The sequence below is a fragment of the Theropithecus gelada genome, chromosome 4 (genome assembly GCF_003255815.1).
Source record: "Theropithecus gelada isolate Dixy chromosome 4, Tgel_1.0, whole genome shotgun sequence".
NCBI lineage: Eukaryota > Metazoa > Chordata > Mammalia > Primates > Cercopithecidae > Theropithecus > Theropithecus gelada.
The window spans coordinates 49,020,832-49,044,749 of NC_037671.1; the positions used below are offsets into that span (position 1 = coordinate 49,020,832).

General features: G+C 41.5%; 1 protein-coding gene across 1 annotated transcript in view; it reads right to left on the reverse strand.

Annotated features, from left to right (window-relative positions):
- The window catches only part of PLA2G7 (phospholipase A2 group VII), a 31,652-nt gene extending 16,739 nt beyond the window's left edge, over positions 1-14,913 (reverse strand). Inside the window, exons 1-2 of the mRNA XM_025383208.1 lie at positions 14,677-14,913; positions 735-877 (exon numbers count right to left, since the gene is read on the reverse strand). Coding sequence (XP_025238993.1) covers positions 735-843 — 109 coding nt within the window. The 5' untranslated portion in view covers positions 844-877; positions 14,677-14,913. The remainder of the gene's footprint in view (positions 1-734; positions 878-14,676) is intronic.
- Between the last annotated feature and the right edge of the window lie 9,005 nt (positions 14,914-23,918).

Consider the following 23,918-nt stretch of genomic DNA (forward strand, 5'->3'; position numbering starts at 1 on the left):
GCTCCAGAAACAATCTCTTTGCAATTAAGGTCCCTCTTAATGACATTAAATGTAGCTGTCTAAAGATGGCTGTCCTGTTTTGGCCCCTCCTCCTCCTAGGTTTGTCTAAGCTTTCCTCCGCTTTCTTTCCCCTCTTACCACAAGGTAAGAAAGAATCAGTGATCACATCCATTCTCATCTGGAACTCCCTAGCACCTCCCTTGTCCCTACTTCTCTCTATTATTAGGTAGGAAAGATTGTTTCCCTTTGGATCCCAAGACCTGAAACTGTTATCTCACATGACTTTCCACTATTAACCAGGACTAGGCCTGTTGAACAAGACACCTGCTTCTTCTCCACCTCATGGAAGCACGTTTTGAGACTGCCTTGGAGTGGACTCCAGAGCCGTTGCATTACTATGCTTGTGTGGGCATATGTTAGGGCAGTTGGAGAGAAAAGGGGTGGCATTAAGGAGGTTCTCCGTGGTGATTGCAAGCTGAGCTTCCAGTGTATCTTAAAATATCCCATCCTGGTTCTGTCCTGCAGTCCTGACACTGAAGAACACAGGCACTTCTTCAATTTCCATTGAAATGAGGAAAAAGTGAGAACCTCTCCCCGACTCCAGCAGAATGCAGAATCTCCATAAGCATTTAAATAGGACTTTTTTAGATGTGCAGATGTGCAACTTCTTGGGGCCCACTTGAAGTATGGCAACAGATCAGTTGCTCAAGACCTTGAACAAATATACCTCTTACCTGATGATTTCATATGGGCAACAGGATTTAGGTATTGCCAGTCAAAAGGATGAACCACAGCAAGGCAGCCGCAGAGGCAGAAAAGCACGCACAATTTGGGTGGCACCATCTTGGGAGCTGAGCAGCAGTTTCAGCTTAGTCTTCTTTAAAGCAGATGATTAAAAGAAAAAAAAATATGCAATGAAGAGGCCTTAAATAGGCTGACAAATCAAGAGAGGCTGAGGTACTAGTAACACTTGGAAAAAATAAAACGTGTATTTTCTGGGCTGGGTTTTAGATTGGCACCAGAATAGTAAAATCCTTGGTAATGTAGGATTACCATTACCTACATTACCAAGGATTACGTTGGATTGTAGAGCACAGAAATAATACTTTCAGACAGTTAGATTAAGTTTTTGGTCACTAGTTTTCTAACTTTATAACAGTATAGTCAGCAATAAAAATAGCCAACAAAATATAACAAAGATAACAACCATCTATCATCTTCATAATAAAATCCATAGGTATGTCTAGCACATAGTAAACAGTTGATAAATTTTGGCTATTGCCATCATTTAATTATACAGTGATTATATTTCTGCTGCGGTGGTTGTTTTGGGTGTTAATATGATGTTATATTCTTGGTAATTTCTATAATCCTACTATGATACAAGTTTCCAAAAAGCAGATGTCAGGTCTTATTTGTTGTCCCAGTGCCTAATAGAGGGCCTGGCAAGAAGTGGTATTGCATAGATGCTTGTTGAATCAGCAAATGAAACAACAGAATATGAGATGCGTGGTAATAATAAATTATATTACAATTAGGCTGTATGCTGACATCTTATTAGCAAAAGCTATCTTGCATTTGTGCACCCATTTTCCCCTCTAAAATTTGGCCCTTCAACTTTTGTGGGGGATAGAAAAGGTCCAAGCCACCATCATCTCTCATCTAAAATTTGCCATCACCTCTAACGGGTCTCCCTGCTTTTGCCCTTGACCCTATAATCTATCCCCAACACAGCAGCCAGAGTGATTGTCTCACCCTTCTGCACAAAACCCCCAAATGGTGTCATATGTTACAGGGCAGAAGCCATTCACCCAAAATAGCATATAAGGCTCTATATAGCCTTTACTGAACACACTTCCAATCCTTCCACTATCCCCTCTTGGACACTTGCTGCAATCACACTTGCTTCCTTGCCATTCACCAAACATGCCAAGTACTCCACACCCACCCTCCATCCCCACCTTGAGGGCTTTGAATATCTTCCCTTTTGTGGGAATCCTCTTTGCTCTGACACCCAAATGACTGGTCCTCTCACTTTCGGGTTTTTGTTCCAGCGATACTTTCTCAGTGACACTTTCCTGGATCAATCGATTTAAAATTGCAATCTAACCTCCTTCTTCACACCAATACATTCCCTATTTCCCTCCCTACTTTATTTTTCTCCAATATTTATCACCAACTAACATGCTTTGTATGTTATTTGTTAGCTGTGTATCACCTTCCACTAAAAACTTAGTTCCGTGAGTGGTAGGATTTTTTATGATTTTTTCCCCCTGCTGTATTCCCAAGACCTAGAATAGTACCTGGTATACAGAGGCACTCAATAAATGCCTGCTGAGTGAATAAATCTAGCACATCTGGTTACTAATACAAACTGCGCCCAGTTTAATGATCCGGTGTCCCACGGACACTAATGAAGCACTCGTTAGTATAGCTATTTTGTGGGCAGATGTAATATAGATGTGTGGCACAGACAATGAGTGCCCCTGAACATCTATGTGCGTCCCTACATTTCTTAACTGCCCCTGTGGTTGGGCTGGGCCCGTGGGACTCATTCCTGAGAAACAGAAATTTGAACAGAAGTGGGTCTGAAACAGAGTCACTGTATCTCCTTTATGCCTTACTTTCCCTGACACAGCAAACTTAGAAATCACGTGCTGACATAGTGCAGTCTTGAAGTGAAAGAAGCCTGGATGCCTAGTCACTAAACACAGAAGAGCCCCTGCCAATTCAAATGATCTTTCACAAATAGGAAATAAACCTTTGCTGTGTTAAGGCACTGAAATTTCCAGGTGAAGCTGTTACTGCCTCACTGCAGCACAGCATGGCCTATCCTGAATGTCAGATCTGCAGTCATTCAATCAAAGGGTATTTCTTAAGCAAATACTATATGCCCTCTGCTATGGCAACAATTGTGGTAAGTACCAGAGAATGTGACACAATCCCTGCTCTCAGAGAGTTTACAATTGTGTTTCAGAGACAAAACTAGCATATATTAATAATATAATACAGGAAGAAAGCAAATTACAGGGGCATTTTATAATTCTTAAATGATATGGTGCAAGTTCTGAGAGAGCAACAGAAATTTAGACAGAAAGATTTCAAAGAGATGGGGCTTTCGTGCAAGGGCAGCTCCTATTGTACAGGCTAGAAACACCCATACAGGCCACTGGGAAATGTGTTGCTGAAGCTCTAAACATTTTTTTTTTTTTTTTTTAATGGAGTCTCACTCTGTCACCAGGCTGGAGTTCAGTGGTGTGATCTCGGTTCACTGCAACTTCCACCTCCTGGGTTCAAGCAATTCTCCTGCCTCAGCCTCCAGAGTAGCTGGGACTACAGGCGCCCACCACCACGCCAGGCTAATTTTTATATTTTTAGTAGAGACGGGGTTTCACCATGTTGGCCAGGATGGTCTCGATCTCCTGACCACATGATCTGCTCTCCTCGGCCTCCCAAAGTGCTGTGATTACAGGCGTGAGCCACCACGCCCGGTCAAAACTTCTTAAACTACTTGCAGAGGGACTGTATTTCCTTATTCAACATCTTTCTTTTGATCAGAAAAAAAAAGTATATATAGTGTAACTCTATAAGATTATTTATAATTTTGGTTGATTTTATTTTATCTTATTTCAGTATTATATTTAATTTTATTATAAAGTTAATAGATGATTTCAAAACTCCAAACATAACAGGAAAAGGTAAATTGAGTTGTCTCTTCACAAATAATGACTTGCTAACAGATTTTTTTCCAGACGCATTTCTAGGCTTGAATACATGCACCCTGCAGGGGTCAAGGGGGCCACGGGTGGCATTGCCCTTGGACCTCTGAAGGTTCACTGAAAACTCAACTTGTAAAAGGCAGATTATTTATCTAATATGTATTCACAAGGAGCCTTCAGAATGAAAACCCAAAGATACAGGGGAAACTGTCTATTTTTATGCATAGATTCAACAAAGTATGAACAGCTGTGTAGAAATATGACTGGACAATAAGGGTAAGCCCTAATGCTAATAGACTCACAGGGGAAACCCAGCAAGGCCTGTCTGTTCAGATTATCCTTGGTCTCTCTGTGCAGCATTCCATCCTCCAGGGTAAGAGGACCCTTCCTGGAATGAGGGTCTTATAACCTACAACCAGGTTAGAGTCCTGCCTTGGGCAGGTGAAAGGAAGGCAGGAAAAGGTCAGAGAGAAAGATTCTGCTTTCTGAGATCTGCTCCTGAGGCCTAAAACACTCCAATATTATAACAAAAGACTCTAGCAAGGGCTGCGGGAGTTATGAGCCAGGAACCATATTAACATGTAATAATCACAATGACTACAGAGATTTCTGAATATGAACACACAGGAATAATTCATAAAAAGTCTTTTCACTTTTAAAGTTCTCTTTACACAGGTAAGTGCCTTTTTCTCAACCATGGGATATCAGTTAGCTAGAAATGTTTTTATATTTAAGAACTAGGACCCTGAAAAGCCTAATGGTAACTTTAGACATTCTTTTAGAACTAGAGAATCCAAAGGGACTACACTAAAACCCTTGGTACAGCAGTCTTCATCATCACATTGCATGAAAATCTGTTACCATAACCACAATCACTGGTCAATACAAAAATACAAAATTTTTTTCCTTTTTTTTTTTTTTTTTTTGGAGATGGAGTCTCACTCTGTCAGCTAGGCTGGAATGCAATAGCACCACCTCAGCTCACTGCAACCTCCACCTTCCAGGTTCAAGGGATTCTCCTGCCTCAGCCTTCTGAGTAGCTGGGATTACAGGCACCTGCCACCATGCCTGGCTAATTTTTGTATTTTTAGTAGAGACGGGGTTTCTCTATGTTGGCCAGGCTGCTCATGAACTCCTGATCTCAGGTGATCCACTCACCTCTACCTCTCAAAGTGCTGGGATTACAGGCGTGAGCCACCGCATCCGGCCAAAATTTTCTTTGAGAAACATGTAACTGGTCAAACAGATCAATAACTAGTAGGCCAGAAATCTAGGAACACAGGACTTACGTTTTAAGACTGCAAAGTTTACCAAAACAAGTCAGCAATGCCAGTGGACTTGTAAGTGGAAACACTGATTTCAGGAAGGCAATTTGGCAAGACTTAAATTGTCCACACCCTTAACTGACCTTTTAATTAAATCCCTGGGATTAGCACAAAAATATCTTATACATAGGAAAATAAAACTCTGAAACCTTGATGACCTGCAATGTTTATTCCAACTCTGTAAGAGCTAACACATACACATATATATACTTACAATGAAAACCCTACAAATATCAGACGATATAATCAATGGGATTTTTATTCAGTTATTGACATGATAGTCACAAAATTAACTATTTACAATGCAATTTTAATTGAAAAAAATATATAAAATTACCATTTAAAACTTCATAGTAAAAAAATATATAAAAAGGGGTTATGAACTTATGGGTGTTTTCCCCATTTTTTAGTATAAAATGTTTGTTTACTAATAAATAATTTTTAAAGGACATTTAAAAAGCATTTGTATGATCATGAAGAGTGTTTATGTTTAATATCAAGTAAAACGCCATGTAGAGAATTAAGAAAATTATCCATGATCCCAGATACATGAAAAAGAAGAAGAGGGAGGAGGAGGAGGAGGAAGAGAAAGAATAAGAAGAGGAAGAGGAGGGGGATGAGGAGGAAGAAAAACAAATACAAAAAATAACAAATGTTTGCCAAGTTTATCTTCTTTGGAGAGTTTTGTATAGTTAGAAACTAAAGGTAATTTTTTCAAGCTTTTCCTACTTTTCTCTTGTCCAACATTCTAAATCAATGGGAATGTTCACTTTAAAAATCAATAATTTTCTTCAAATAGTAAGGCCTGAAAATAATTATCTTCAATTTGGCACCTTGACCACTAGATAAAATATCATCCTGGCAATCAAGAAGACTTTCAATGAGCACTCAGATAATACATTCCATTTAAATGGATTCCACCTTTCTGCTCTCTCCCGTAGACTTCATTTCTCCCACTGATACCACAGTTCCCTACCTGTTCTTCAGATCTCAGTTGCAGTCTCCATACACAACCATAACTGCCACAAATCCTTATTTCCCCTATTTGTCACTGTTAAATTCTCATCAGGCATCATTTCCCTTTTCAAAACAAAAGACAAACCAAAACAACAGGTAAGATGTCCAATCTCAAGTCTGGAATCTCCGTGAAGAGCTGACAAATAAACCATCCAAGTAAAACCCAGTCCTGGCAAGAGATTAGGGCAGGCAGGCCTTAACTCTTGTGTTATTGGTAAAGAGTCAGAAAAGAAAATGCTCATTTGTTAAGTATCAGTACTCTCCAAATTCTTCCTGATTGACCTTTGGAATGGGGGCATGTGACAGGCTGAACAATGCACTCTCACCCAAATGTCCATATTCTAAACCCCAGAACATGAGAATATGTTACGTTCCATAGCAAAAAAGAATTAAGATGCAGATGGAATTAATGTTAATCAGTTGACCTTAAAATAGGGAGATTATCATGGATTATCTGGCCCAATGTAATCACAAGAGTCCTTAAAAGTATAAGAGGATGGCAGAAGAAGAGGTCCAAATGATGTGATGTGAGAACTTAACCTACCATGGCAGGCTTTGAAAATGAAGGAAGCCAGCATGAGCTATGACATGTGGATGGCCTCTAGAATCTTGGAAAGGTAAGGAGACCTCTAGAGCCTCAAGAAAGCAACACAGCCTTGCTGACCTCTGAAGTTTCACTCAACCTTTTATTTTAGCCTATTAAGGCCATGTCAGACTTCTGACTTTCAGAACCATGAGATAATAAATTGTGTTGCTTTAAGTGACTAAATTTGCGGAAAATTTTTATAGCAGCAATAGAAAACAAATATGGAGCACATAAAGTAACCGAATGAGACAAAGAGCAAATAATAGCCCAATTCAGTTTCAACTAAAGTCAAAGAAAGTGGCTTAAATACCTCAAAACAGACCCATTATTAGACGAAATGGTTGCTGAAGAAGATAAAATCTTCTTTGGATATTTTACAATAGGATGAAGGCTGGAGAATGCAGCTAGAACATTACAACAGTGTCTCTCATCTAAAGCAGTTTTGCCCCCCAAGAAGACACTTATTAATGTCTGGAGATATTTTTGGTTGCCACAACCAGGAGGGGGCTGCTACTGGCATCTAGTGAGTAGCAGTTAGGGATGCCGTTAAGCATCGTACAGTGCACAGGACAGCCCTACAACATAGAGGAATCTCAAAATTTCAATAATGCTGAGGTCGAGAAACCCTGATCTAAGAAAATGCTGGGGCAACTCTATTCTTGTTTAATAAGGAAGAAATATTTCATTCTAGGGAGGCAGATGCATGAGAAATAAAAGGAAGAACATTTTGATAATTAAGTAATTTGTGATGTCTACCTCACAGTGTGGAGTTCCCTGTCATGAGAACTCAGACACTGCTAAATAACTCCCTGCCAGGGATGCTGAAAAAGGGATGAGTGTGGTTGAACTCTCAGGTCCCATCTTTATCTAAGATATATGATTCTCTTTAAAAGTATCTGCAAAAAATGTCCTACTCAATACTTGCTAATTTGAAACCAAGAAAGAGAAAAGATAGTATCTACTCTATTATTTTTTCTCTACCATATTGGCTAATGGAATCAAAACTTAACCTGGACGTTATCTCAAATGTGTAGCACTCAAGTGACTTCTGCAGAAGTGTCAAAAGCCTCTTATTTTGGGGACAGTAGCCACAACTCTTGCATAATCATTTCACAACCTACGAAAAGAAGTAGGGTCAAAAGAGCAAAATAAGAAACAGTTCCCCATTGTAGAAGTAGTTTAATAACACAGCCATTTATAAGTACAAGCACTGTACTGAAAACCTGCAAGTAACCATATACTTAGTTGATTCTACTCACAATTTTGGAAATGGGAACTAATCTGCATCCCATGTGCAAATGTCCAAATGTTTGGTGTTCTATATGGCTTAATGGTCATAAAAGGTAAAAGGTGTCTGAGATCACTGTGCAGCTTGCTGTTATACTGAAAGTTCCTGATCTTACTCTCAGACTCAGTCCCCCAACCTGCCTGCCTAGATAGGCCAACCTGGCACTATGACCTCAGCTATTATATTCTCTATAGTCTTACAATGAGCTTAAAGCTTCAGAAGAATGATTTTTCTAGAGTAACTGTGGCTTCTCCTTAAAGGATCAGAGCTCCTTGCATCATGAAAAAATGAAAGTCACAATCAACCCATGCCCTTAAAAAGTGAAACACAGTGGAAGAATAATAAACACATATATACACAAATACACACACCCCATGTATGCAATATTACTCACAATAGTAAGAGTAACTGGATCTGTTGAGTGTTGCATGCATAAATGGCTACATGATGGTCAGGTTAAGGCCATGGGTATACTTCTTGAGAAAACTTACCTGTGTCAGAATAATAAAGTGGTTTAGAAATCTAGCTCCAGTTTCTGGCTGCCAAGGTTTGAATCTTGAATCTGCTACTTACTAGTTTGGTAGCCGCAGTTAAGTTCTTACCTACTTTCTGCTTTTCTCTCCTCATCTGTCAAAGGAGAACCCTGATAGTGAGGTTGTTATGGGGATGTGAGCCCTTGGAGGAATGCTATTATTATTATCTGAAGTCTACCAATTGCTCCTCAGCCCCAGGAGTCTGTTGTGCAGGTGCAAGCCACAGTGACTGCAGTGTGGAGGAGCCTGAGGCACACCGGAAACAGGATGTACAAGCAACAGGCACAGATCCTCTCCTGCTAAAGGAACTCAGTGTCCATGTTCTCCAGGAAGATGCAGTATTAAACTGACATATATGCCCCAATACAGAGGAAAACACTAAAAGAAGCTGGAAAAATGATAATGAAGGCCACAGAGGGAAGGCAGTTCTGAGAAGAGCTGTTAGCTCCCTAAAACATCCAAATGCACCAGTGCCCATCCGATAGGCAAGATTAGAAATGAAGTGCTTTCCCCAAACTTTACCCACCCACTTATCTGACGTCATATGTACACACCAAAATGAATAAAATGTGGTAGAAAAATAAGATCGTGTTTGTACGGCAGTTAGCAATAATGATAACTTACTCTGTGACAGGTACCCTTCTAAGTATTTCATATAAATGAAGTCATTTAGTCCTCAGAGTTCTTCAACATACAGATGAGAAAATGAAGACAAAGAGGTTGAATAACATGCCCAAGTTCACAAGGATAGGAAGTAGCTAAACCAGGATCTGAACCTAGACTTTGACTATAAAGTAGGGATTCTTAAGCTCAGCACTATCGACACTCGGGGCTGATAAGTCTCGGTTGTGGGGCTGTCCTGTGCATTGCAGGGTGTTTAGCAGCATCCCTGGCCTCTACCCACTAGATACCAATAGCACATCCCAGTTGTGGCAACTAAATATTACGTCTCCAGACATTGCCAAATGTCCCCTGGAGTGGGGGCAGAAATCATCCTCAGCTGAAAACAATTGCTCTCAAGCTGTACGTCGAACAGTTCTATAAACTCTCAGGAACAATCTAACTGGAAAATAAGCCCTGAAAGTAAATTTAAAAACACAATAGATTGGCCAAGAAAAATCTAAAGACATCTTCAGTTGCATGACAAAAGTATAACATCATAGAGAAAGGGAGGCCACCCTCCCACTGCATTCTGCACCAGTTAGACCACATCTTATTGAATTGGTGGGGCTTTAAGGATTTTAAGAAATAAAGGTTCAGGCCAGGGGACAATAACCCAAAAATAAGCAGAATGATGAGGGAACAAGGCAGCAAGTCACATGAGGAGCTGTTGAAGGAATGAGGAATATTTACTTTTAATGGGGAAAACCAAGATGGCATGTGACAGCCACAGTCCTGTGCAAGGGTCCTAAACATGTTCTATGTGGGCCCAGACTGTACAGCTCCATCAACAGGAGCTTTTCAACGATTAGCATTATCTTCTGTATCAGAGGAGCAGTTAAAGTACAGGTCTGGGGACGACCAGCAGGGGTACTGGAATATAGATTCCTGCATTAGATGAGGGTAAAAGTGTAACAGACAGGCCGCACTTGATTGCCCTAAACCTGAAGTTAAAAATCAAAAGTCTACAAGGGCCAGACAGGTAATTTAAATGAATCAAACAGGTCCATGCAATAGAATAAGGACTGGCGTGGACTGTGGCAAGCTGGATCATCCAAAGAAGGCAACTACCACTCTATTCCAGTTAATTGCTTCCATGTAGGAATGGCAGCTCCATGTCACTAGATGATCTGATTGTTTCCAAGAAAAGCTGGAAAATTACATTTGTATGTAATTTCCACTGATTTTTAAAGGAGCAACTAATTCAACATTTCAAAACATGAGTGAAACAAATAGATTTCTGGCTTCAAGGAGAGATGTAACTTCTCCCTTTAAGATACCCAAACACCCCCACTCCCGAGTCCTAAGAGAAATATGGTGGTAGATATGGCAAGAGATAAATCATACAGATCCCAGAATTACTATCACATTTTGTCTGCAATTCGAATCACCAGACTAGCCACTTCGAGCTGAAATTCAGACACACTGACCAATAAATAATTAAGGGGACCTGGCAAGTTAACATGACCTAGGGACTATTAAGTCATGAGCTGACATTTCCACTGCCCACAATATAAATGAGGAAGGGCTTGGTTTCCTTTAAGCAGGCATATCTCCTTCTAGTGACTTGCACATCAAAGTGAGTCAGGAAAGAGAAACAGAGTTGCCTCATTGTGGCAGTTGGTTGTCCTGTCTCTGTGAAGAACATCGCTATCCTAGTTGATAAACAACTTTAAAACTTCCTGACTCTCTAAAACTTAGTTATCAACGAGAGAAAATTCAAGAGCTTCTTCTGAGGAATGCTTCACTAAGGGAAACAACCCTACTCAACTCTGGTCCACAGCCTTCTCCAGAAATTCTGCTGCCATACAGATATTTTCAGTTATCTACAAATCTTTGCACTCACAGATATCTGCATGGCCATAGCCAGGACAAAGGCAAATCGGTCCAAAATATTTTTTTCCCATTCCCAGCTTTAATTATTCCATTTTTGAATTTTCATCTGAGCATATTCAACTTTTGAAATTAAGCCAGCTATTATTTTAGCAATAATTTCCCTACATTCTGTGATGACTTGTTTTTATTGGTAACTCTCAGTTAAGAGTTTCCAATTCTCTGAACAGAGAAAAATATTTTTATGTATAATAAATTAGGTTTATTGAAAAGAATATAATAAGACATCGAAATTTATTAAAACAAATTTTAAAATAAAGCACAGGGAATTCAAAGTAATACAATATTAGCAAATAATAATGGTAATAATGTGTTATACTACACTTCAGGGCATATTCATTTGTTTATTAGCTTTTACAAGTGGACCAGGTATAGCAATGTCATTCCCATTTTGTAGATGGGAAATTTGAGACAGAGAAACATTAACTTCCCACTGTAAGTATAAAAAATAGCCTATGCCCATCTACTGCTACCACCCTCCATCAGTAAACTCGCCGCTGTCCTCCTGTCCCCTCTCCTTCCCCTATAATCCACTCTCCACATAGCACCCAGAGTCAGCTCTTTATAATGTAAATCGATTATGTCACACCTCTGCTTCAAACTCTCTTTTGGCTTCTTTTTGTACTTAGAGTAAAATCCAAATATTTCCCTTGGCCTATGAGGCTCTTCCTGATCTGGCTCCTGCCCCTAAAGCTCATTCCTCCAACTCTCCTTCTCCCTCACCTAACTCCAGCCACACTGGCCTTTCAACAGTGCCTCCAGCACATCACACCTGTTCCCAGGACCAGGACGTTTAGTGCTTGTGGTTCCCTCTACGGGAATGTCTGCCCATCTTCCTGAGGTTTCATCTCAAGGCTTTCTTGCAGAGAAGTCTCTCCTCACAATCCAATCCAAGAAGCTGGGCATCTCCCATATGTCCAACACACACATACACACACACACACACATACACACACACACCACTATCCTGCAGCACTCTGCTTGCTTTTCTTCTCACTATATGAATTCACTTTGTTCATCCCTCAATTCTAGAATGTGTGCACTATGAGAGCACAGAGCATATGTATCTCACTAACTGCTCTGTACTCAGCACATGGCATTTAGGATCTGATCAAAAAATATTTTTTTTGAAATGAATGAATGAATACAATTTCTACTAGGAATCAACTAGCCCACTTAATTCAATGAGCATCTACTCTTACAATAGTAAGTTTATTTCGCAACTGTTTATTTCTCCTCAACTGCCAAGTTTCTTTAACAACAAAAACCCTACATATTTGTATGTATTAGCGTGTTTCTATAAGTGTTATGAGTCACGCCCATAAAATTGAGCAAAATGACAGTGAGGGCACATAATGTGTCTAACAGGTGACTAGCGTCATAAAGAAAGGCAGTAAGAACCCAGAATCATATTCTGGAACAATATGATTTTAGAATTAAATGTTCCCCTTCAATTTCTCTTCACTCAGTGCTTTCTCTTCAATGCTTTTATTTTATGGAAATTTCTCAAAGTCTTGAGACATCAGTCAGCCTTATTATCATGGATCTTGAAAAAAAAATTAGGCTTAAGAGGAATCAGAGTGTAAATAATCCAATAACCGCCTTCCTTTCCAGAAAAGAGCCATCTTCTTGGGTATCAGGAAAAGGAAGATAAAGGGGACTCCTAAACTGACCTTCCCAGGTGCTCCCACTCCAGCTGCTCAGGTACCTAGTTAGTACTTTTCTTAATGTTCTGTGCTGACAGAGCTTCAAAGAGGGTGGAAAATCGTATTCATGTGTAAAGGTGAGGGTGAGGGAATGTGTTTAGGCCCATGTATGTTCCTCGCGACAAAAGTGCAAAGGGCACAGAGATGCAATGCAGAGGAAATGAGGACCCAGCTGTGCCAGGCTCTGTTTGAGGGAAAAGTCCTGCAGTGCTAAGCAGGCCCTTCCACACCTCAGAATGGATTTCTCAACTGTAAAATGAGTGCCCAAACCAGATTCACAACACTCCTAACGCTGCGACTCCTTCAGTCTCGCTGGCTGTACAGGTAGTGACAGACTATGGTGCCAGCCTTGGGTATGAAGGGCGCAGTTCAATGAAGAAAGACATTGAGACATCACCACATGGCCAGCAGCAGCTTCTGCTGCACAAATATCTGGGGAGGGGAAAGCCCTTTCAGTGCCCAAGTGCAAGGAGCTGAAGCAGGCCTGCTGGAAAATGCCAAGGTGGTGGGCTGTCTCACGGCTTTCTGCAGGGCCAGCAGAATTCCTCTGTGAGGGAATCCGCCTGGGTGATGGAAGCTCACCAGTGCCTCGTGACCAGAAGGCCATCTGCTTCTTCTTGATCAGACCAGTGCTTAATGCTCAGATCTCTGAATTCAATGTAAGCTCAAGGTTTGGTGCTGAGCCTCTTGGGATTGCCAACACCTCAGGGGATACATTTTCCAGCTGCTACCCATATACCAGTCTCCCAGCCCAGCATTCTCATTTGGATCAAAGGAAATTGTGTAAGCCTGATTTGTTAACACATCCCTCCCAAATCTGAATCCGTGTGCCTTTTAAAGGTGGCAAGCTGCCATTTATGAGCCACAGGCACCTCTCCTCCTCCCTCATCACCCCTGCAGCAATCCCAAGAACCACAGGCATGAATAAAAGCCCGAACTTTTCGTTTTCGGTGACAGAAATTTCTCTTACAAGCTCCAAGAGATGAGGAGGAAGACAGTGTTCCCTGTTTTCTGATTTTGCTTAATGTTTTGAAAATGAGCCTCTCCCTTGACTTGGTGAAACAGCTGTGATCTTACCTGGCCGGCAGAAGGATGCTCCAGGCAGAGCAAAGAGTGCTTTGTTTTGTTCCTACAGCAGCCACTCATAACTGGGCTCCAAAAGATGCAATACTCCTCAAAAGGAGAGTGAGAGAGAGAGAGGAGGCAGAGTGAGAGGTGTGTAGTGGGGTGTGTGTGTGTGTGTGTGTGTGTGTGCGTGTGTGTGTGTGTGTGAGAGAGAGAGAGAGGGAGAGAGAGAGAGATTGTCCCTGTAGGAGATCTACAGATAAGAAAACTCCGGAGCGCGCATGTTGGCTCACGCCTGTAATCCCAACACTTTGAGAGGCAGAGGCGGGCGAATCACGAGGTCAGGAGATCGAGACCATCCTGGCTAACACGGCTAAACCCCGTCTCCACTAAAAATACAAAAAAATTAGCAGAGCGTGATAGGGCGCGCCAGTAGTCCCAGCTACTCCGGAGGCTGAGGCAGTAGAATCGCTTGAACCCGGGAGACAGAGATTCCAGTGAGCCGAGATCGCGCCTCTGCACTCCAGCCTGGTGACAAAGTGAGACTCCACCAAAAAAAGAAAAGAAAAGAAAACTCCGTGTGTTCCCTGTTTCCCTGACCTGATTCTCCCCCACTCGCTCTGAGCTCTTAGAGTTGCTTCCTTTCCTTTCGGGAAAAGGTTTGGAAGAACTGGTGTCGAATCCGGGCACCCTCCCCCGCTCCCCGCGGGGATCCTAGCGCCGTTTCCGAGGGCTGCAGGGACTGTGAGCCCAGAACCGGCCAGCAGAGCGGGTGCGGCTCAGCTAGCCCACCCCAGCCGGTCGCCGCTCCGGGGTCCCGGCCTCCAGCGCGGCGACTGTGACCTTCCTCCCACTCCCGCCTCGCCCCGGGGACCCCTCCTCACCCAGGCGCGGCGCGGAGCCGCTCGCGGGAACCGGGGTCCCTGGGCGCGTTCCACCGCGCACCAACGCGACCCAAGCGCTCCAAACCCGACTGCTTCTCGCCGCCAGCACTGCGAGCCTCTGACCGGCGGCGGTCCCCGTGGCTGCGGGCCGAGCAGCTCTGGCAGGCGGCGGGCGGGTGGGCTGCGCGCCGGCTGTGTCCCGAGTCCGCTCCGCGCGGCCTTTTGTCCCCGACCCTCTCCTCCCCGGGCGATGCTGGAGGAGGTACCGGGGAGGAGCGTGTGTGGCCCCGGCCTCCCACTAGCAGCTGCGGCTCCCGACGCGAGCATGCTCCAGCGCACCCAGCACCCTCCCCAGGTCCAGGGCCCGCACCTGGACCCGCAGTTAACAGCCCGCTGCGGGCAGAGTGCAGCAATGCCTGGGTGGTGCCGTGTTCGCCACCTCTGGGCCGCAGAACTGATGCGAATCAGATTTACTCCCTGCTGAATTCGCCCCACAATCAGGCTGGTTTTGTTTTTTTCCCCATGTTCTCTGAATACACTGAATTACTCCGAGCATCTATAATTGGCAATGCCCTGCGCATTTTCCGCACTCCGGTGCATTGTACACTGAACACCAATTCGGAAGCTGTGTGGACCGTGCTCCAGATTGGAAGGCCTGCCACTGTGCTGGTGTCATTTCTCCCTGGAAATGACAATGAAGGGCAATCAGGAATAGCACTTATGGTCTGAGGACAAATGGAGCTAGAAGGAGCCGTTTTATAGCTCAGTTTAACAGTTATTTGGGGTTTAACTGAAACGCCTTCCTTCATTTTCCAATGCTTTCTCTTCAATCCACTTTCTAATAAATTAAAAAACACACTCATTTAAAACTTCAGTTAGAAACTTAGGTAAAGTAGTTGGAAATTTATGTGGGGTGTTATTAAAATTTTATATTTTTAAATAGTGTTTTGGTTTTTGGTGAGTTGTCAGAACTGGAGATGAAATTTGGTTTATTTTGATTTTGAGTACTCTGCAGTAAGACGGCCTGAATTTTAGCTTGTTTCTCCCACTTACCAGTGGCGTGACCTTGGGGAAGTTCATCATCTCTGCTTCTCAGTCCCCTCATCCGTAAAATCAAGAAAATAAAAATCAGTCAGTCAGAGGCAGTTTGTGAGCATAAAATGCGAATACATGTGAAATGCTTTGGACAGAGCTTGGCCTATGGGAAACATTCATTAAATATGTGTTATCTAATGTTGATGCTTAATGAAGCAGTGACTCATTTAAACCTAACAATAGATTTTTTTTTTTTTTTATTTAAATGAAACTCTATCCACCTAATGACATTGTCTTGTACTTCCTGGACTAACCCCCTGTAAAACAAATGGCCCACAAATATCAATCTAAAAGGATACATTATGCCCTACCAAAGAGATCTCTAATGTCTTCCTTTGACCTTAAGACAAAGATGAAGACAAAGTTGAATTTGAAGACCTAACCCCACACTAAAAAGGTGGTAAGCTTTGAGAACAGCTCCTAAAAACAAGTATACAACATTTTATTCACTTCTCTCATTGCCAGCAAATGTCATCTCCCATTGTCATTAGGTCATATTCTATGAGCAGCCCCACATCGGTTGGCATTTGACAGTTTAGTGCCCTGAGAAGATGCCTGGTGAAGAGTGCCCAGATTTAGCAAATAAAAATGCAGAACACTTGGTGAAATTTGAATTTCAGATAGACAATAAACAGTATTTTAGTATAAATATGCCCTATGCAATATTTGGTACATATACTAAAAAGTTATTTGTTGTTTATCTGAAATTCAGATAACTGGGCTTCCTGTATTATATCTGGCAACCCAGTAAGTAAAATTAATAAAGAATATTCCTCACATTCCAAGAGGATAAGTCAACACAGACATACAGATTATAAAGTGAGTCTGATATGGGTTGTTTTAGTTTTTTGTAAGTTGGTTCTTTGTTATTCTATTTCCTACATTTAATTCCTCCTCTCATTTCCCATCAACATAACAGTACCTATTTCCTCTCTAATATGAGTGAAACCGATGACTCAGCTCTTCCCTTCAATCAAGATATTAAATTGTAATAACGTGCTCAATTTTTTTTTTTTTTTTTTTTTTCCTGGAGACATGGTCTCACTCTGTCACCCAGGCTGAAGTGCAGTGGCATGATCACAGCTCACTGCCACCTTTACCTCCCAGGCTCAAGCAATCCTCCTACCTCAGCTTCCCAAGTAACTAGGATCACAGACACATATCACCACACCTGGCTAAAATTTTATTTTTATTTTTTGTAGAGACAGTGTCTCACTATGTTGCCCAGGCTGGTCTTGAACTCCTAGGCTCAAGCGATCTTCCTGCCTCAGCCTCTCAAAGTGCCGGGATTACAGGTGTGAGCCACTGTGCCTTGCCATGCGCTCAGTGTTTTTGTTTAATTTGAATAGTGTTTATTGAGGTGAGGGCCAGCTGTAAGTCAGGTACCATTTCAAGGATGAATAAGACACAGTCCTTCCCTGGAGGATAAGGAAATAACAACATAAAGCGCTACCCTATTAGGCAAATGGAGTACTGTGGGAGTTCAGCAAGGTGAGTTATTTAATTATCCTGAGAAAGATGTGGGAGTCAAGGACACCTCACTGTGTGGGACCCAAAGAAAAGTGGCTCCAACCCAGATAAGCAGGAGAGGTCCCAGAATGGCAGCAGTGTCGAGGCTAGGAAGAAACCCATCCTGATTGCAGTAGGAAGACTGGAGGGAAAAATAGGGTTCAATACAATCGAAAGCATGACTAGGAACTTGGAAGCCCTTAAGGTTGTTAGAGGGTGACAGAATGCAAAGAAAAAAAAATTATGGTTAAATTATTTCCATCTAAAATATAAAGTTAAAATTAAAACTAGGATCTTCAAGGGAGAAAATGTCCAGGAAAGGCCTGATGCAAGTGTGATGTACCTAAAATGGATTGATTTTGAGCTACTAGTGGTGTCTCAAACAGGAGATCCCATTTAAATCTGAAATCTGAATGTTGTCCAAATGACCCAGAGCAGGAAGCATTATCAAGCCCTCCACAAGATTACAGGCAACAATATTCACATAGTCACAGAAATGCTGCCTATTGGTTTTCTGCTTTTAGATTCACCTTATAAACAAGTCAAAGAAGAACTATGACTATAAAAGAAAATGTAAGTATGACTAATTTTTTTAATGTGCAGGGTAAACATCAATAGGTAGAAAGGGGTAGGAGCAGGTACAGGGTGTAGAGAAGGGTGGGGTACTAAGGTTCTCATTTTGGGAACTGACAGTCAGAAGATACTCTCTGTGGTTAACAGGACAAAATGGTCTGGGTGTACAGAGGATAGAGCAGTGCAGGGCTGAGTATAGAGAGGTATCTCTGTTAGGAGGTTAGGGAGGAGATAAGACCAGTGTGTATGTGAGTTAAATCTTCATTTCTGTTAGGAAAAGTTAGGTAGATAGGGCCTAAGATGATATACCCAGAAATAATAAGATAGCATGTTATTTTGGAAACATGGAGATCACCACCAGAAATCTAAAAGCAGAAACCATTAAGAGTTTGGAGAATGGCAATGAGATTGAGATTGAGGTTGATGCTGGGGTTGGGGTGGGCTGAGGTGGGGACTCTTGCTTTTCTTTTTTAGTACTTCAGTGCTACTTATTTGAACATGATCATGATTGTATGGAATACATATTTAAAACTTTTCAAGATTAGAACTTTGTGAAAAGACTTCACCATGGCAGTAGGTTTCAAGCATGAGTAGGAGTTCTTCTGGAAGAAGAGTTCTTCTGGAAGTTCTTCCGGAAGAACTCCTACTCATTCTACAGAATATGGAACTTCATGAGCAAAGGCTCAGGGGCCTAAAAGTGAATAATACATCTTGGGAATGTCAAGTTCTCCATCATGTCAAGAGCATTAGGCATATGGATAGGACAAATCAGAAGATAAGAATGAAAGGAGGGCTGGGGTTACTAAAAAAGTCCTCTAGGTAATGTAATAGAATTTGGACAGCGAGCACTTTGAGGACAGAAACCACATCATTTTTATTCTCGCATCCAGTACAAAGTCTAGCACATGGCAGTAGTAGTACATCACAACAGGCATCAATTATGTCATAAGAAAATGACATAATTGATGGTAATTTGAAAACATGTTTTCCAGTTAAGATGTAATATTGATATTGCTAGAAATCTAAACAAAACAGAAAAAAATACGAAGTGCAGGTTGCCCTATAACCCCAACTTCATTTGGTAATTATTTAACAATTTGGTACATACCTTCTAGATGCTTTTTTAGATGTGAGTGTGATTATTAAGAGAGCAGAGTCAGACAAAGCCTGGAATCCAGCTCTACCTGTACTCCTTCTAAGGTCTTGGGCAAGTCATGTAGCCTTCTAACCCCTCAGTTTCCTAATCTGTAAAATGGAAATAATAACAGCAATTACATCACTGGGTTGCAGTGAGGATGATAAGGAATTATGCATGTAGAGTGCTTGGAACAATGTTTGACAAGCAGAGTGAGCACTTGATAGATGTTAGCTATTAGTATGTATATAGATATATATGCATATAGAGATACGTAAATTGTTAGAAATAAAGCTCGGAGTCTTAAAGAAAAATGAGCAAATAAAGGATTTTTCAGCAAAGCAAATTTACTTCTGTGCAGAAGGATGCTTCTTGTAGGGCTGGTTGCCACGAGAGCACACAGAACAAAGGAGAGTAGAAGCTTTTATTCCTGAGGCGACTCCTGCCCCTGTGTCCTTTCCCCATTGGTTGGGGTCAGATGGCACAATCTAAACTGGACTCGATTGGCTAAATATTTAAACTTTCTTAGATAAGGTGGGCTTATGATGGGAGAGAGGGGAGAGGAGAAAGGGGTCATCTACAGAGGACTAGAGTGCCAGTCCATTCCCAAATAAGGAAAGAAATGTGAGCTGGGGCTGTGGCATGCCTGGGCATGTAGTAAAATCAGAAAGAAGAAAGAGGGGTGGTAATTTGGAATTAGAGAATAAGAAGCTGAGCAGGCTGTTTGAAGAGAAATCTTGCCATATCTCACATAAATATACATATGAGAAAGACAATTCATACGTATATGAATATGTATGTGAATAACTAGGAAGACCTGGAAGATACTGGTGGTTTGTGTGGGTTGGAAGAACCTACCACAAGACAGAGTGACAGAAGTGGGAAGGTAGCATATCATGGTCTGAGAATAGAATTTGAGATCCAAGAGTTCAATGATAGTAACTATGCCTCTAAGTTTTTGAAGTAGAAAAAACTAATCTTTTATTTGATATTTTAGCCAATTCAAAAACTAATTATCCAATGCCAGACTAAGCCTTCATTCCTCATTGGCAATGCCTTGATATCTTTTGTGGATGTGGTTCGCTTAGGGACTTGAGAACTGTGAATGTCACAATGGGTTTTTTTGTATGCATTCAGTAACTGGATTCTACCACCCGGCCTGCCAAATTGGTCTTCAGGGCATTTTTCCTTACCCCAGTCATTGATAACACCCTTACTCACCTTAATCAAGATGTAGGAGGCATTGTGCTAAATCTGAACTCCCAGGTTTCTCTCAGTTGACACTGTGATTCAGTCACCCACATCCTTTATCTAGTTGTGCAGTTCCTACTGTTTTCGTGCTAATCAAGGCCCTCAAAAGGTCTAACCCTGACAATTACAAAATGTTTCTTTTGTTTACACAAATTATACATGCTCATTATTTTAAAAAGTTCTTATTACTAATTAAATATATATCCATTTAGGCTTTTTCCACATAAACAAATACGTATACTGAAATTATTGGCTATTTTGATAAGACTCTATTTTCATTCAGCCATATAATACTAGCATTTTACTAAGCCAACAGATCCACATCTACAGCATCGGTTTGAAAGGCTAAATATTTATTTTCTTGTTAGTGAAAATTTGGGTTATTCCTAATTTTTAATTTTTGAAAAGGTACTTCAGTGACTATCATTGCAGTTAAATTTTTATGCATGTTTTTAATTATTTGTTTGTGAGAAATACCTAGAAATGAATTTTCTGAGTCAGAGTTTATGCATATTTTTGTCTTCTAACTCGTTCTTCCACCTCCATGGGTATCCTTTACCCCAGAATACATTTTACATTGTTATGGCAAAATTACATCTCCAAAAATAAAGGATGGACTTTAATTCAGTCTACTTCCCCATTCAGCAACTGCCAACATTTCCCACTGGACACAGGTACGGATAAAATCTAGACATCCTGACATGGCATTTGTGTCCTCCCAGGATCTGGCCTCAAGCTCTTTTTCATTTAGGCCTCCCATATTCAGTTCACTTTATGCTCAACGATTCTGGACGTCATGTCGTGGCATCCCTTTGGCTTGTTGAATTCCTACTTTATTGGTCCAGGTCCTGGCAGGAAGCACACAGCATGCTCAAACTGGATTATTGGATGAATGTTTAACAAAGTGAATGTGGACAAAGGTGAAAGGAGAGTTCAGGAAACCCAACAAGGCGTAGTGCAGTGACTCTGGGCAAACAACACTGAAGAGCCCTTATTATGCATGGACCTGCAGGAGCAAGAGGAGAAAACAGTAGCTGTGACCTAGCAAGAACAGCTCTATAGAGAAGGCCACCAGGTAGGAGCTGTGACTGTCACAGCAAATCCTTGGCACTCAGGCAGGAGGGAGGCCAAGAGACTAAATATTCCAAACCCATTCTCCATCCACCCTCCAATCTCATGGTGGAAATTGCCCAGGCCCGACTGGAAGCCAGTGGCACCAGAGCCCATGGATGCCAGGTGGGAACAATGAAGAGTGGATCTGATGAGACAAATGGAAGATGTCCAGCATACCCGCTTATTCCTATATACCAGTCTTCAAGTGCTTTAGTGCCCCTGTTACAGCATTTAACATAGCCTCAATTACATTTTGTTGTGCAATATCTTACCTCCTCAACTAGATTAATAACTTCTTAAAGACAGAAGTGATCTTTTTCACATGTGTGATCAGGTACTCAGGAAATAATTTGTTGTGAATTTATCCCCCAAAGAAACTCCTTCAAGGAACTTGATTTGGGGACAATAGGTATACCAGAGAGGCTAAAAAGGATGACTTGTCTGGACAAGGGCTCCTAGGTGGAAGCCATATGAGATACCAAGGCAATGATATGGAGCCCTTTTGTAAATCCATGCAAGTGTCAGGGTCTACAGAGTGAGGGAGCTACGTAGGCCCACCTTCAGTTTGTGCAGCACACAGGAAAGACTGAGAGGAGAGCCATAGCTGTGTCTTTGAAGCTGGTATCTGCTTCAAATAACACTTTAGAGGAAACATGGTCCACTTGGAAATCCTAACTCCCCAGAACAAGATGTTACAAGCTTCATGATGAATTGACACACACTTCCAGTTTGGACTGATTAGCAGCAATGCTGGAATCCTACATCCAGTACAGGCTTTTTCTCCAGTCTCTTCCCATGGGTGGTCCAAGATGTCAACTCAGGTCCTACTCCTTGACTAGGAGGCCCTGTGAAAGCTCCAGTAAAATGGATATATACAGAAGGGAATGAATAATCCAGAAGCCCAGAAGGAACCCAACTCTTACCCTCCTAGTCCCAGATGCAGGGAACTCGAGAACTTGCCTGAGGTCTGAGCTTTGGTAGTAGCGCCATCAGGCACCAAGTTTCATCAGCTCTCATCCTTATAACACTCAACAAGAAATAGAGAGACCTGCTTTGAGTATGTGTAAGCCCTCTAAGCCTCAGTTTCTTTCTTTTCTTTTTTTTCAAGAGAGAAGTAGAGAAAGAAAAGAATGGCTACTCCATAGGCAGAGCTGCTGAGCCTGTTTCTTTGCCTGCAAATTATCTGTATTTCAGGCTTGGTGTTAGGACTGATGAAATAATATCCATAAAATACTTAGAACAATACCTCATGCACAAAGGCATCTAACAGATATTCCATTTCCTTCCTGCCACTCCCATTGTCCAAGTCACCATTCCGTCCCTTTACTGTATTGCCTCTTTCATACATATTGAAGTTGAAACTGGGTTATTTCCCGGGGAGAGAAGTCTTAACTTCAATAACTTTCAAATGTTAAGTTTGACTTCCACCTCAGGAGGCAATGTGTAGCATAGTAGATAAGAACATGGATATTGCAACCAAACTACCAGAACTGTCCCACAGCTAACTTTGTAAACTTAAGGAAGTTACTTGATTACTATGTGCCTTTGTTTTCGCTTCTGTAAAGCAGGCATAATAGGTGTACCTGCCCCACAGAAATAAACTTGTTAATGTGTTTTCAAGTACTTAGAACAAAGCCTATATGGGTTTGTTATTATTATCATCCTCTTTAGAATTGGAGGGAGGTAGGAGAGAATCAAATCTCAGTGTTCCGAGCAAGAGTCAGCAGCTCATGGGTGGCGGAGCTGCCTAGACCACACCCATTCAACCCTGAACCCTGAGCCCTGAACTGAACCCGTAATGTGCAGTTGCTGTGCATAGATTATGTATGTTGAACTTAGCTGGGGTCCAGGAGGTGGTAAGAGATGAACTAAAACACAGCAGCAGTGTTACTTTAAATAAATAATTTAATGTCAATGGCTCTCAATATTCTCACCTATAAAATGAGTTTTGGATATATTATTTCCAGAGTTTCTTCCTGATCTAAAAATGACTTTGATTCTATGGAAAAAAAGGTCTCCTGCAAATCACCTCATCCAGAAAATTTAGTCCCAGTGCTTTAGCCAATGTGACCAAAGATCAATGGCTGACCCATAGATATTGCCCCAGGTGACCTCTGTGACCTATCGCAGGATAGGTGAGAGACTCTTGACTGTAGACTTTTGACCTTCATTCAGTCACAAAGGCACACTAAGAGCACTGAGAAACACGTATCATACAAACTGAGTATCATGTTAGCAGACCCTACCACTTGTAGTTAGCAAATAATTAATATTTTCATAAGATGAAGATTTATTTTGGCCTTATTTTTATAGAACTCTGTGTATTATGTCAAAGTTTTATTTTTTTTTATTCAAAACATACTATAGTATTTTGCACCTTTTTTCATCACTTCATCTTCTTCTTCTCCTTTTTCCTTTTAGTATAGTAGAAGTAGATCACTCTGGACTTGTGGAAAATCCCGGGGAAATCCTGGGGGCCTCTGCCTTTGATTGCCTTACTCTCTGGCCAGCTTATGACTTGCCAAGAAATCAGATGTCAGACACCTGTTATTAGGGGAAGGAAACC